At 41.2% G+C, this 11,562-nt stretch overlaps 1 protein-coding gene across 1 annotated transcript in view; it reads left to right on the forward strand.

The window, feature by feature from the left end:
- Positions 1 to 3,418, forward strand: part of LOC104948141 (pro-neuregulin-2, membrane-bound isoform) — a gene marked incomplete at its 3' end in the record, with an annotated part of 32,651 nt that extends 29,233 nt beyond the window's left edge. The window contains exons 3-4 of the mRNA XM_010774306.1: positions 1,855 to 2,020; positions 3,246 to 3,418. Coding sequence (XP_010772608.1) covers positions 1,855 to 2,020; positions 3,246 to 3,418 — 339 coding nt within the window. The remainder of the gene's footprint in view (positions 1 to 1,854; positions 2,021 to 3,245) is intronic.
- Between the last annotated feature and the right edge of the window lie 8,144 nt (positions 3,419 to 11,562).

Below are 11,562 nucleotides of genomic sequence, written 5' to 3' on the forward strand. Positions count from 1 at the left end.
CCCCCCCCCTGCATGAAACACCTCCATTGGACTGTTTTATTTACTTTTGTGACATGGCATCACTATGTAACACTTGCGCTTCTATTGGATAGTGATCCACAATTTTAAGTGACCAATCACGACAGAGCCGGCCAGCTAACCAATCAGAGCAGACTGGGCTCTGGTTTCAGACAGAGGGTGAACAAAGGTGCTGCAGCACAGGCAGTATGAGAAAAATAGCTCTGTTTTTTTAACATTAAGGTATCTAAACACGTCACACAAAATACAAATATGGACCTGAAAATGTGCACAACGTCTTCTTAAAGTGGGACAAAATGTTGGCGAATCATGTCAGTAAACACCCAAGATCCAAATTAAATTAATTCTATTTATAGAATATGTTTCTTAAATGATTTAGGAAAACATCATACATCAAATATGGGCCTTTACGTGAGACATGAAGTCGCCTCTGACTCCCATCAGGAGAATTAGTGCCAAGTGACCAGAGATGGCAGGACACACACACACACACACACACACACACACACACACACACAAGGTACCAAACACTACTGGATTACCATTGACAGACCTCTTTATTTTCTCTTTGTATCTGCCAGGCTTACAAAGCTGTGTGCATGAGAACACTTGTATATGTGGCTAATGTGGTGAGCTGAATTAGGATATTAATCATAGCGGTGACTTCAGAACACTGCAGAACATCACGATAGAGACTATTTCGTAACGGCTTAAGTGTGTGCTTTACCATTGTAAATGTCACACTGTCAATCCAAACCCCACTGTACCCCATTATCCATCTCAGCGGTCGCCTTAAACCAGCAAAGAAAAAAAAAGAACAATGCAGCATCATAAGGCTTTTTTTCCAGACATGTCACCTTTACTAGGTCAGGGAAGTAGGACAGTCTCCTCAAAAGAGGGAGACGGGGGCCGACTTTGGTGCACTACTTTTTAAATGTTTAATTGAAGTCATTACCTATGTATACTATTCTGTGCTTGTCAGGCTTTGTTAGTCTTCATTCTGTAGCCATCGCTGTAGTGGAGATGCACAGCTGTAATTTGTAGGACCACTCAGTTAAGCATATGCATGGAATTGTAAATGTTACACAACGGGGGGAGTGGGTTTGTGTGTAATAGAGGGAGAGTGAGGGGGAGTGGGGGGGCATCTTGGACAGCCCCTGGTTGACCCTTGTTCACCCCTTCTCCCTCGCTCCTCTCTGCATGAGTCTTCTCCTAAACATGTGCGCAGCTGTCAGCTGGCAAGTGTGTGTGTGTGTGTGTGTGTGTGTGTGTGTGTGTGTGTGTGTGTGTGTGTGTGTGTGTGTGTGTGTGTGTGTGGGCGTTTAGACAAAGATCATTGTCATATTTCAATTAGTTTTTCTTCTGTTGCATGAAGTGACTTGTGAACATATTTTTGTCTCACACATCAGATATAATATACTGTTATACAATATGAACATAGTAATTAACTTGATAGCAGATGAAAGTGCTACTATTTTATTACTGACTACGTCTTCTTTTTGATGCTGTACTCACAACAAACAGGTTATTAGATTTTCAATGTGTTATTAGATTTTTTGTATTTACCACTTTTAATAATGGATCTGTCTTTGGTTGCAAATGTTCTTCATCAGCTTGGGCATGTTTGCTAAATATTGCTTCAGGGTGTCTTTAGAGCAACAAATCCAGAGTGAAATTCAGCATGTTTATTAGTCCGAGACAAGGTTGATGATGTCTCCAGTGACAACATCTGGCGGTCGCATGAGAGAGTTATCTGCTCAGTCCGTAGAGACCATGATTGTCCTGCTTTGTCGACAGTGGTTAATAACAATGCCTTTTTCTTTGTCCCCTTTTTAGCTGCAGCTCCAAAGTTAAAACAACCGATGAAGAATCCAATAACAGTGGACGAGGGAGGCAGGCTCATAGTTAAGTGTGGCGCCAAAGGGAGCTCTCTCTCCTTCAGATGGTTCAAAGATGGCAACGAGCTAAAGAAAAGCCAAACACTCAGAATAAAGAACACCTCGTGAGTATAAGTCATCCATGTCATATAAACCTTACATACAGTGTAAGGTGGAAATAGACCGAGGTACTCCTAAGGATGCTGTTATCGGGAGAATGTGCTTATTCCGTTTTTCATGAAACTGCAATTTGAAACAAGTTTAAAAGCCTATATCAATAAAGAAGTGGAATAAAAGCATTTACTCAATGCTTTGGACTACAAACGTTAATTCAATCAATGAAATGTAGTATGATGATTTATGCAAATCAACTTTTCTTATTTATTTATTTTAAACTTTATTCAACAAGAAGAGTCTCAGTGAGATAAAAAGTTCCACTTTGAGGCAATTAAACACAACCACCGTTAAAGATATACATTCACATGTTACTACTGGTCACGTTCTGACACCGGCTAATGTTTGCTTGACCGAGACATTGCCCTTTGTATTACTGACCTCAGAGATATTTTAACACTGCATTTTAGCATCTGACGGTTAATCATTTCACTTATTTAATTTAAGACGAGTGAAACCTGGCAAAACCCACAATCCCATGTTTTGGTTCCATGGATGTTTTATCTCTCTTACCAGTTTTCCTATATGTTTCGACTAGTTACTCCGAGGCCAGTGAACATACATTGGAATTACCCCATAGAGATGTATCAGTTTCTTTTAAAAACAAATGTAACAGTTCATTACACAAATAGTCATAATTGACTTTGTTAGCAATTTGAGGTGTACTGATCAAACCTTTGCAGAATACTTTTTTTTAATGAAAGTCTATGGGAAAAATGCTTTTTGGGCTCTTTCATGAGATATTTTTAGTTGTAGACAATTTGGCAACAGGGTTTTTTACAAGCTCTGCCATATTCAACTCTCTTAATACATCCATGGTTCTCTCTCAGTCAGGTTGGCTAATAATGACAGCTGGCTTTGAAAAAGTATTGTAGTAAAACCTCCTATTGATGTATATTCACCTGAACTGTTAAACCAATAAGCCCTTTTATTAGAGAGTATGCCAGTAACACTCGGCCCTATGCTTTTTTAAAACTGTAATCAGTGTTTCTCCCCTCAAATTTGGCCTCAGAGTAAGTGATTATGTCTCCCTATCAAAGCAAAGAGCTGTTGCCATGCTGATGCTTGCCCTGTTCTCTGACTCTGTCCCCCATGTTTCCACTTGTTGCGTTTCCATGCTATTTCCTCCCTGCCCTGATTCCCCTGACTCAGCTTTGCAAGTGTTGTCTCCCACAGGAGGACCTCCAAACTCCAGATCAACAGAGCAAAACTGGAGGATTCTGGGAATTACACGTGTGTGGTGGAGAACGCGCTGGGAAAGGACAACTCCACCGGCACTGTTAACGTCCAAAGCAGTGAGTACTACCTACCTAAGCAACACGTGAAGTGGCACAAGATGTACATTGTTGGTATGACTGCTCTCTTGGCAAACGATAGATGAAAGGGAGCCATTGCAAACAGTAACATGCATGAAGAACAACTGTCCACACATGTGTCTGTGACCCATTAATCGCTGGAACAGTACATTGTACTTGGTGGTGAATGGAATTTAAATGTACGGTGTGATCTCTCCGTGTTACATTGACTGCGGTCAGCTGTGAAATCCCACAAAACGACATTGCACACAACAATGCGGTATACAGTAAAACATAGCTTGACACAATATGAAAGTAGGAAACAAGAATCGTCTTTGCAGTGTGTGATCAAATCTAACTGACTCGTTGTGTGTACGTTTGTGAGTTTTGCAAAGTACTGTAGCAGATGAAAGAGTTTTGATAACAGCTGCTTCCTTTTGGTGGGGTGGTGAGTTTGTGTTTGTTCCAAGCAGTGCGGGTGGGGAGTTTGTGGCTGCTGTGGGTAGCCAGTATAAAGAAATATGTGAATACATATACAGTAAAGACATTTGCAGCTCAGATATAATTTATGTTGTTTTGCTTCTGCCTCTATCAAGGGATGACTTGATATTATCCGGTGGACGGAGAACTATGCGGCAGCTTGTCTTTCACACACCTGGATTTTCTATCGGAAGCTCGCTAAATAATGTCTCTAGACTTTGATGCAGTGCAGACAAAGAGTTGTGATGTTGAACAGAGTCAGGGCAGATAATGTTGTTTTTTTAGAAAACTTAACATGGGTGATGATGACATATTTATGCTATTGCAAGTAAACCATGTCTTGACGAAATGTATATATTCACTATACATCATTGCTTTTGGAGAGTCGGAGAATAAGAAGTTAGTCAAAGTACTCAGTTCGTCTTTAAAAATATTTGCAGCTGGTTAATTTGAAGCTTATCTTTTTTACTATATATGCTGCTGCGTAGCTTGTACATTTTTACCAAGGTATCAATAGAGTTTATATTAACCTTTAATACTACATGAAACATTATTTGTAGAGCAACAGGGTGTACAGACAGTACATAATGACAGTACTTGAGTAAAGGTACCAAGTAACTTTCCACCATTGAAGATGAAGTGGTGCTTCTGGAGGTTTCTCATACACACTATTCTCATCACTGACCTTGACAACGGGATGATTTCATAGAATCCCACACTGGCATGAGAGCTGTAGCTGGAAAAAGAGAAAGAGAAGCGGGACTGGAGTTGAGCCATCACTCAGCGTCCTTGTATTCACATCCAGGCTAAATAATGACTCTCCCTCCTTTCTCTATATTTGTCAAGGCCACCTTTTGTTTACAGTTAGCAGACTTAAGCTGAGATGCATCATCAGACTAGCAGCTATTCTTTTAGAAGAAAGGGCCCATTGTGTTTGACTCTCAGTGTTTCCAATATGCACGTTTGATTTCCAGCAAACAATTGAGCACAAGTCATCCATCTTGTATTTAAATGGGGCTTCACATCGCCTAATTTTTTAAAATGCATCCAAAAAGTTTCTGTTGAGTTTTATAGCCGGATCGTGTGACTTGCTGTACGCTTATTATGACACTTGGCTTTATTCCAGAGCAATGATAGATTTCTTTTTATGCATGTCATTTATTAAAAGGTAATTGACGCAAGACTCAAAGCCCCACTGCCAACATTTATATACAAATTAAATGGTAATCACCATCTCACATTTAATTAAATATATATCAGGTTAAACTATACTTCCTGAGGTCGGGGGAATCCCTGGTGGTAGCACCTGTTTGCACGAGTGTTTAATGAAGGCTCATGAACATGTGACCACTTGCCTGTGAAACTCTATATGATGATCCTAGCAGGCAAAAAAGCTTGTAATGCCAAAATATCAAAGAAAATATAATATTACAAAGGAGTGAACATGTGGGCTGAGACATACAGTAGCCACAATGGATAAAACCGGACTGAGCAATGTTATAGCACACCGGACAGCGTTTCCACTCTCATCACACACTGTTTTAACACATTATATCACTACTCTGCAGCAAAAGGTGGTTAAACCAGTTGCTACAGTAATAGTCAAAGATTTGTTTAACAGTGTACATTTATGCACATTTTTGTGTGTGTTCTTTGAGTGTGTGTCTGTCAACAGTGACGTTTCTTTACATCACTCCTGGCTGGATATCCACACAATGGCATCACTGTGTGTCCTATCAAGCGCCGTGATCATCGCATGTCTGTCTCGGAGGTGTTTCCTTGTGATTTTGTGTATGTGTGAATGTTCACTGTTAAATCAAAAAAAGTCCCATTGTGTTCGAACAGCACGCCTAGTTCCGTCATGCTTCAGGGGAGAAGGCAAGACGGGGCGAATCAGGGGTGGTATGTCCATAGGCAGGGGGAGGGCTTCGCTGAAACTACATATGCCAATAAAAGGGAAGTGGCAGGAAACAGTGCCTGTTGCTGTGATTGTCATCGGTTGATGAAATGCTTAAAATGTGCTGATTTTGAGGGGGAAAAAAAACACATTTCGTTGGTAGGGTGGCAATAAAGGGCTCTGTCTGCCATGACACAGGTTGTTTTTGAAATGGTTTGAGCCAAATGTGTGTTTTTGCTTGATATTGAAGCATAAGACACATATTTTCTTTTAAGACCAAGGGCTGCTCGTCACCCTAAGGTCATAAGAGAAATGGCTATTGTGTTAAAGGGCTGCAGTGGAGTGCGCTCGCCTGCTGCAGTATGTTGCCGAAGCAGCATGTATCCGCAGTATTATCTGTGTATGTGTGCCTTCTAGGGAGGGAGAGCAAGGGGAGGGGTGCAGATGTAGATGGACAGAGGGAGGAAAAAAGAAGAGGAGAGCGTGAATAAAGCAGGGGGGTTGGATACAAAATTAGGGAATGCATGACAGGAAGCAGACAAAGACATTAGGGTAGCGAACGAAAGGGGGATACAGCGAGAGAAAAAGAGGCAGACACTGAGAAAGGGAGAGAAAAGTATGAAGAAGAGGAAGAGAAGAGCCCGCCGTGTTGCAGAGGAGACTTTCACACCCATTTTAAAATGCTGTTAGTGCTTGCTATCGTTGTCCGAGACACCTACTGTATCTGAGGTCGACAGTCATGTGTAGAGCCAAGCATGCTAACACCGCTTGGACCGGCTTCATCAAAGTCTCTGAGGAAAATGCAATCATTAGAGATTCTGGCTTTTGCATACCGCCTTGCGCAGACAGAAAAGTGATCGTAGTGCCTGCTGTCTGTTCTGGTGGAGGCAGATTTGGGAGACCATCACTCAGCTCCACCACATGGTGAATACAGGCCACCACAAGCTCAGCAGACTCCTCACTGCCATTGGACACACTGTGTTTGTGTGAGGTGAAGGGTGAAAGTAGCTCTTAATTGTTTTAATTATTTGTTTATTTTCTCCCCCCTTAATTAGGGAGCCTTTCCCTTTTTTGGAAGTTGGGACATTTCCGCTATTCCAAACACAGCTTCACATTTAACCAACAAGTTTGAACACAGTAGTTTAGAAGGTGATGTGCAAAGCTGCAATTAGAAATTACAGTGCCAAAAAAAACTGATGCGTCGCCCTGAGTTAAATACCTTAAACAAAAAGTGATGGATCTACTGTACTTAAAGCTAAAGGAGTATGTAGAGGGGAAGCCTGCCACTTATCATAAACAGAACACACATAGAAGCCCTCATTATTGATACTACAACTGGTCATTACTCATTTCAAGCCAACCCATATCAATATCAGGCAAATGCGACACCTTTGTTTTTCTGAGCCGAGACGTTGAGCATGGTGTGGAAATTGCAGAGAGCGGGAAAAAATAACCACCGTGTTCAAGACTGAACCTAAACTGAACCCCTTGTGCATTTTAAAGCACGCAGTGCATGGCTGGCTTCGCGCCAGCCATGCAGTTCGCCAATAACGTTGAATGATTGGGCCTGTTTGGGGATTTTACCCATGTCTTTCTGTTTGACCGGCAGAACAGAAATGCACACTGTCAGCCGATCGAGTGCCAGTTACTGAGCAATTATTCGGCACAGATGGTTGGATGTTCTGCTGAGCTGGAACGCCTAAGTTGCTTGTTTTCAATGTTTCAAGATTCATGTTAATACTCTCACGTTCTCTGAGGCTGCACTTTTGAAACCTGATATCAATCAGTGGATCAATTTTTACATTCTTCTCTGAATCCCCAGGACTTTTCTCCCCATTGTATTGTTTGTTTTTTGCCAACTCCGGCATTGTGACACAATTCACAAGAGCATGTGTGTAAGTTGGTGTCATGGTGGTCTGGAATATCACATACCCTCTTAGCCAGTTCTGTAACAATTGCTGCCTTTTCCTGAGTGGTGTTTCCAGCCCTATACCCAACCCCCAGTGTAGAGGATTAGGGACCATTTGTTGTCCGTTTGGTCTGACCTCTACCCCGTAATCAGTCTGGCATGGTAAGACCTACAGGCCTTCTGCAGAACGGTGTAGTATATCATCAACTGTTTTCTATAAGGCCAGTGTGAAGGAGCAACACTAGTCAAAGTTTGCTTGGCTCCACGTGGCTTCAGATTAAGGCCTCCCATTATCCTGCAGGCTGCTGTGTTGTGATAAGCGCTTGCGAGGCAGCCATGTGTCTGCAGGCTGCAGGTCACATCCTTGGGGGGTGCTGTGCGCGGCTCCACTGAGAGAGTGTGTGAGCGTCCAGGAATGTGTTGATGGAAATCACAGCTGAACATATGATTGCTCCAACCTCAGCAGTCATGCTGGGGCCCACCAGCAACAATTTCGCGCATGCATGCACGCAAGGCCCACACACACATGTACATACATACAGATGTGCACATACACCTTTACATGTTTTACCCCCCATCCTGAAGCCAAAACACCCCCTCCTCTGTCACAAACTAGTGCTTAACTAACTTAAAATTACACTTTTCACAGCAGTGGACAAAACGACAGCCTCTCAGCAACGTCCGGTGTATGCTGAAAACGTGAGACTTTACAAGGTGTTGCATCTCACTCTCACACTCCATGGTTGGATTTTGCTTCACATTCCATATGTTGAGTCTGAAACCAGGCCACTGCTGGAAGATGGATGCAGGGTGTCAGGAGCAATATATTGCATCTCATTCAGCTACAGAAAATCCAATTTCTTAATTAAAAGCAATTTGTGATGCATACCTTTTTTTTTTTTTTTTTTTTTTTTATAGACACTTTGTAGCTTCATTCTCTGAAGGCATGTACACGATGTGAAGCAGACTTTTAAGACATTTTTTTAACTGCTCATTAAAAGTGCAAAATGTTCTGATGCTTATCACTTTCAGATGGTTTTCTGTTGTTGGTCTGGTTATAAACTTGCAACAATGTATTGCAAAATCGCCACAAATCAGAACTTTCCCTTTATTCTTTGTATTTAACTCCAGGCATAGAGAAATATGGATTTTACTCTTAATAATTGAAACCAGTCCACTTGTACTCTGATTCTTTCTCAGTATAGTTAAAGTGAAAAACAAGGCTTGTAGATGCCTTATTTAAGACTAGAGAAGAATATAATCTAGGGTCTTATTGTTGGCCTCGTAAACACAAAGGAAGAGTATTATCTGAAGTCATGGATACATTTTGACTCATGTTCTTTCGAACTGGAAAGCTATTTTTGTCTCCTAATCATTATTTAATGTTACAGAGAAAATAATCCCCCATAAATAAACAAGAGACAAAAAACTCCCTCATCTTTTTCTGTTTTCTTCCAGTAATGTGTCATATCTGCCCTACGTAAGGGAAGCATTACAGTAAGTACTACTTTGAACTACATAAACAAAAACTTCCCTCGCTCCTTCTATGTCTCCAATTTGGTCTGAGTTGTAAAAACAAAACTCACTCACTCCTACTACGCAAGAGACAAGATAAACTCATCTCTAATGACGCTAAAGGATGTTAGTTGTGATTGCGGCGTAAAGTGGAGTGTGTGTACGCTAGTCAATGCTATTGATTGGTGTGCGTAAGCCGCAGCAGCAGCAGCAGCAGCCATGTCTGAGAGGAACAGGCCTTCACATCTGCCAAGCGTTCTGTATTTACAGGCCACTGGAGAACAGCTTGTCAGGTCCTGTGGATCAAGCCGCTGGGCTGTTAGTCATGCCCACTTTTTCCAAATTATCCTCTGTCCAGGGGTCTGGACAGGCATTCCTCCAAGGTGGCCGTTTGATTGCTCCAGAAACTCAGGACTTGAAGGTTGGCAGGTTTGACCACAAAATCAGGGTCCAGAGAAATAGGATGTTTTAATCTGTAAGAAACACATAGACTGAACCACATTGGTGCACATTGACAGCATGAACACACAGTGGTCTTACAATGTGGCTAGATGTGTGCCATTTAGGATGAACTGATGCATGGAATTGATCCTGATCTTGTCATTTGGAAGCAAAACAACAAGTATCTTACGTTGCAGTCATTTTTATTTCAAAAGAAATCATCGCTTTTGAATAGTTTTTATAACAGCCTTTAGCCAAATATTTGATTCCAGACAGATGTATAAAAAAATCATATTAAAATGCATGTTGCTCGTATACTTGCTTCGTAAAAAGCTGCTTTGGTATACACAAGCTTTCCAATGCACGAACAAGAAAATGAAAAAAAAATATATAAACATATAATTTGAAGGTAAATGCAAAGTCATGACCAAACATAACCAACAGTTTCAAATTGAATCAACTGATTATTTTCGCAGTCCAAGCTTAAATGTCATCAACTGAGAGGGGCCTGTTTGTTATCTTCTCCAACATCACAACTTACCTCAGGACAGCTGCAGCATGTCAGAGTTCAGGACTTGTTTTGATCTTCACCTACAATAATGTTTAGTTTTCGAGGCGGTCACAAAAACGTCACTTCGCCCACGCTCGCTTTCTGTTTTTGTTTATTCTTCGAGCCTTTCAGTATTAGTGGGCAGCATCCGGGACAGTGGAAAGATCCAGAGTGGATGGAAGAGTTGATCTCATGAGCGGATGAACACCCACAGCATCGTACACACATCGGAGGCATGACGTGTGTGGGGTTCATGATCAATGCAAACCAACGTGACAGGACACTACAACATGTTGCTGCTGCTCTGCAAACATCCCCATGTATTCGCTGCTCTCTAAGCATCATTTTTTCATATTTACTTATCTTACACCTGGCGCAGATGTGTTTAGATTAAGCATTTTGTAATAATGTTCACATTTTATATGTATACCATATTCCATAGACCTTATTTTTCTTCATATCTCAACATATTTATCAGCTTTTAGATGATTTTAGGTATTTTTTTACCTAGCAACAGGAGTTTATTGAACCCTCCATCTCAACCTTAATATGTTATGAGCTCAGAAATGTAAAGGAGTTGGCACATAAAACATAAATCAGATCATTAATATGTCATGACTTCATAGCATTTTTGACAAGTGCTATGCATGGTGCGGGACATCGGCTTTGCACGTATGTGCTAATGCGTTAGAGAAGAAGCAGCTGCTAAATCTTATCATTATCAAGAATCTAGGAATAGTTGGGTAAAATGTATTAAAGGGGACTTATCATGCAAAATGCACTTTGTGATGTCTTTTATACATAAATATGTGTCCGGTGTGTCGTGGAACTCACGCAGCGTCAGAAAATAAAACCCTCTCTTTTTTCCTCCGTACCCAAATCTTTTAAAAACGGGTGTACAACGAGCGGATACAGATTTCCATCCGAACTGACGTGTCCATCCGAGGTGACATCGGCGGACCCACAGGAAGTTGCTATCAGAAACAATGCCTGACGTGTTTTGGACGTCTTTGTTTACATTAGCAAGCCTCGCTAACACTCAGAGCTAACCTGTACTGAAGAGCACATGTGTTTTAAAAAGCAGGAAATACAAAAAAGAACTCACCTTGTGATAAACCTGCAAGAGAAAAAGCATTTGAGCTCCATACTGTTTCAGAAATAATCCTTGACGTGGTTTAAACAGGATGGCGTTTTATCACAGCAGAATTTAACTTTATCTCCGATATAATTCTGATCAGGCATTAGCTCCGCCTCCTCTTATTTATTTTTTTCAAGCTAAGGACCCAAGATCTGCGTTTCTCTAACAGGGCTGCAAAAGAGGGGTTTGAGCAGTATGAGGCATGGCTACAATGGGTGAACTGTTTGGTATTTTGAAAAAAAAACTTCACCGACATGTTTTATATAGG

Source organism: Notothenia coriiceps, unplaced genomic scaffold (assembly GCF_000735185.1).
Source record: "Notothenia coriiceps isolate Sejong01 unplaced genomic scaffold, NC01 NC01_scaffold00013790, whole genome shotgun sequence".
In the NCBI taxonomy this organism is placed as follows: Eukaryota; Metazoa; Chordata; class Actinopteri; order Perciformes; family Nototheniidae; genus Notothenia; species Notothenia coriiceps.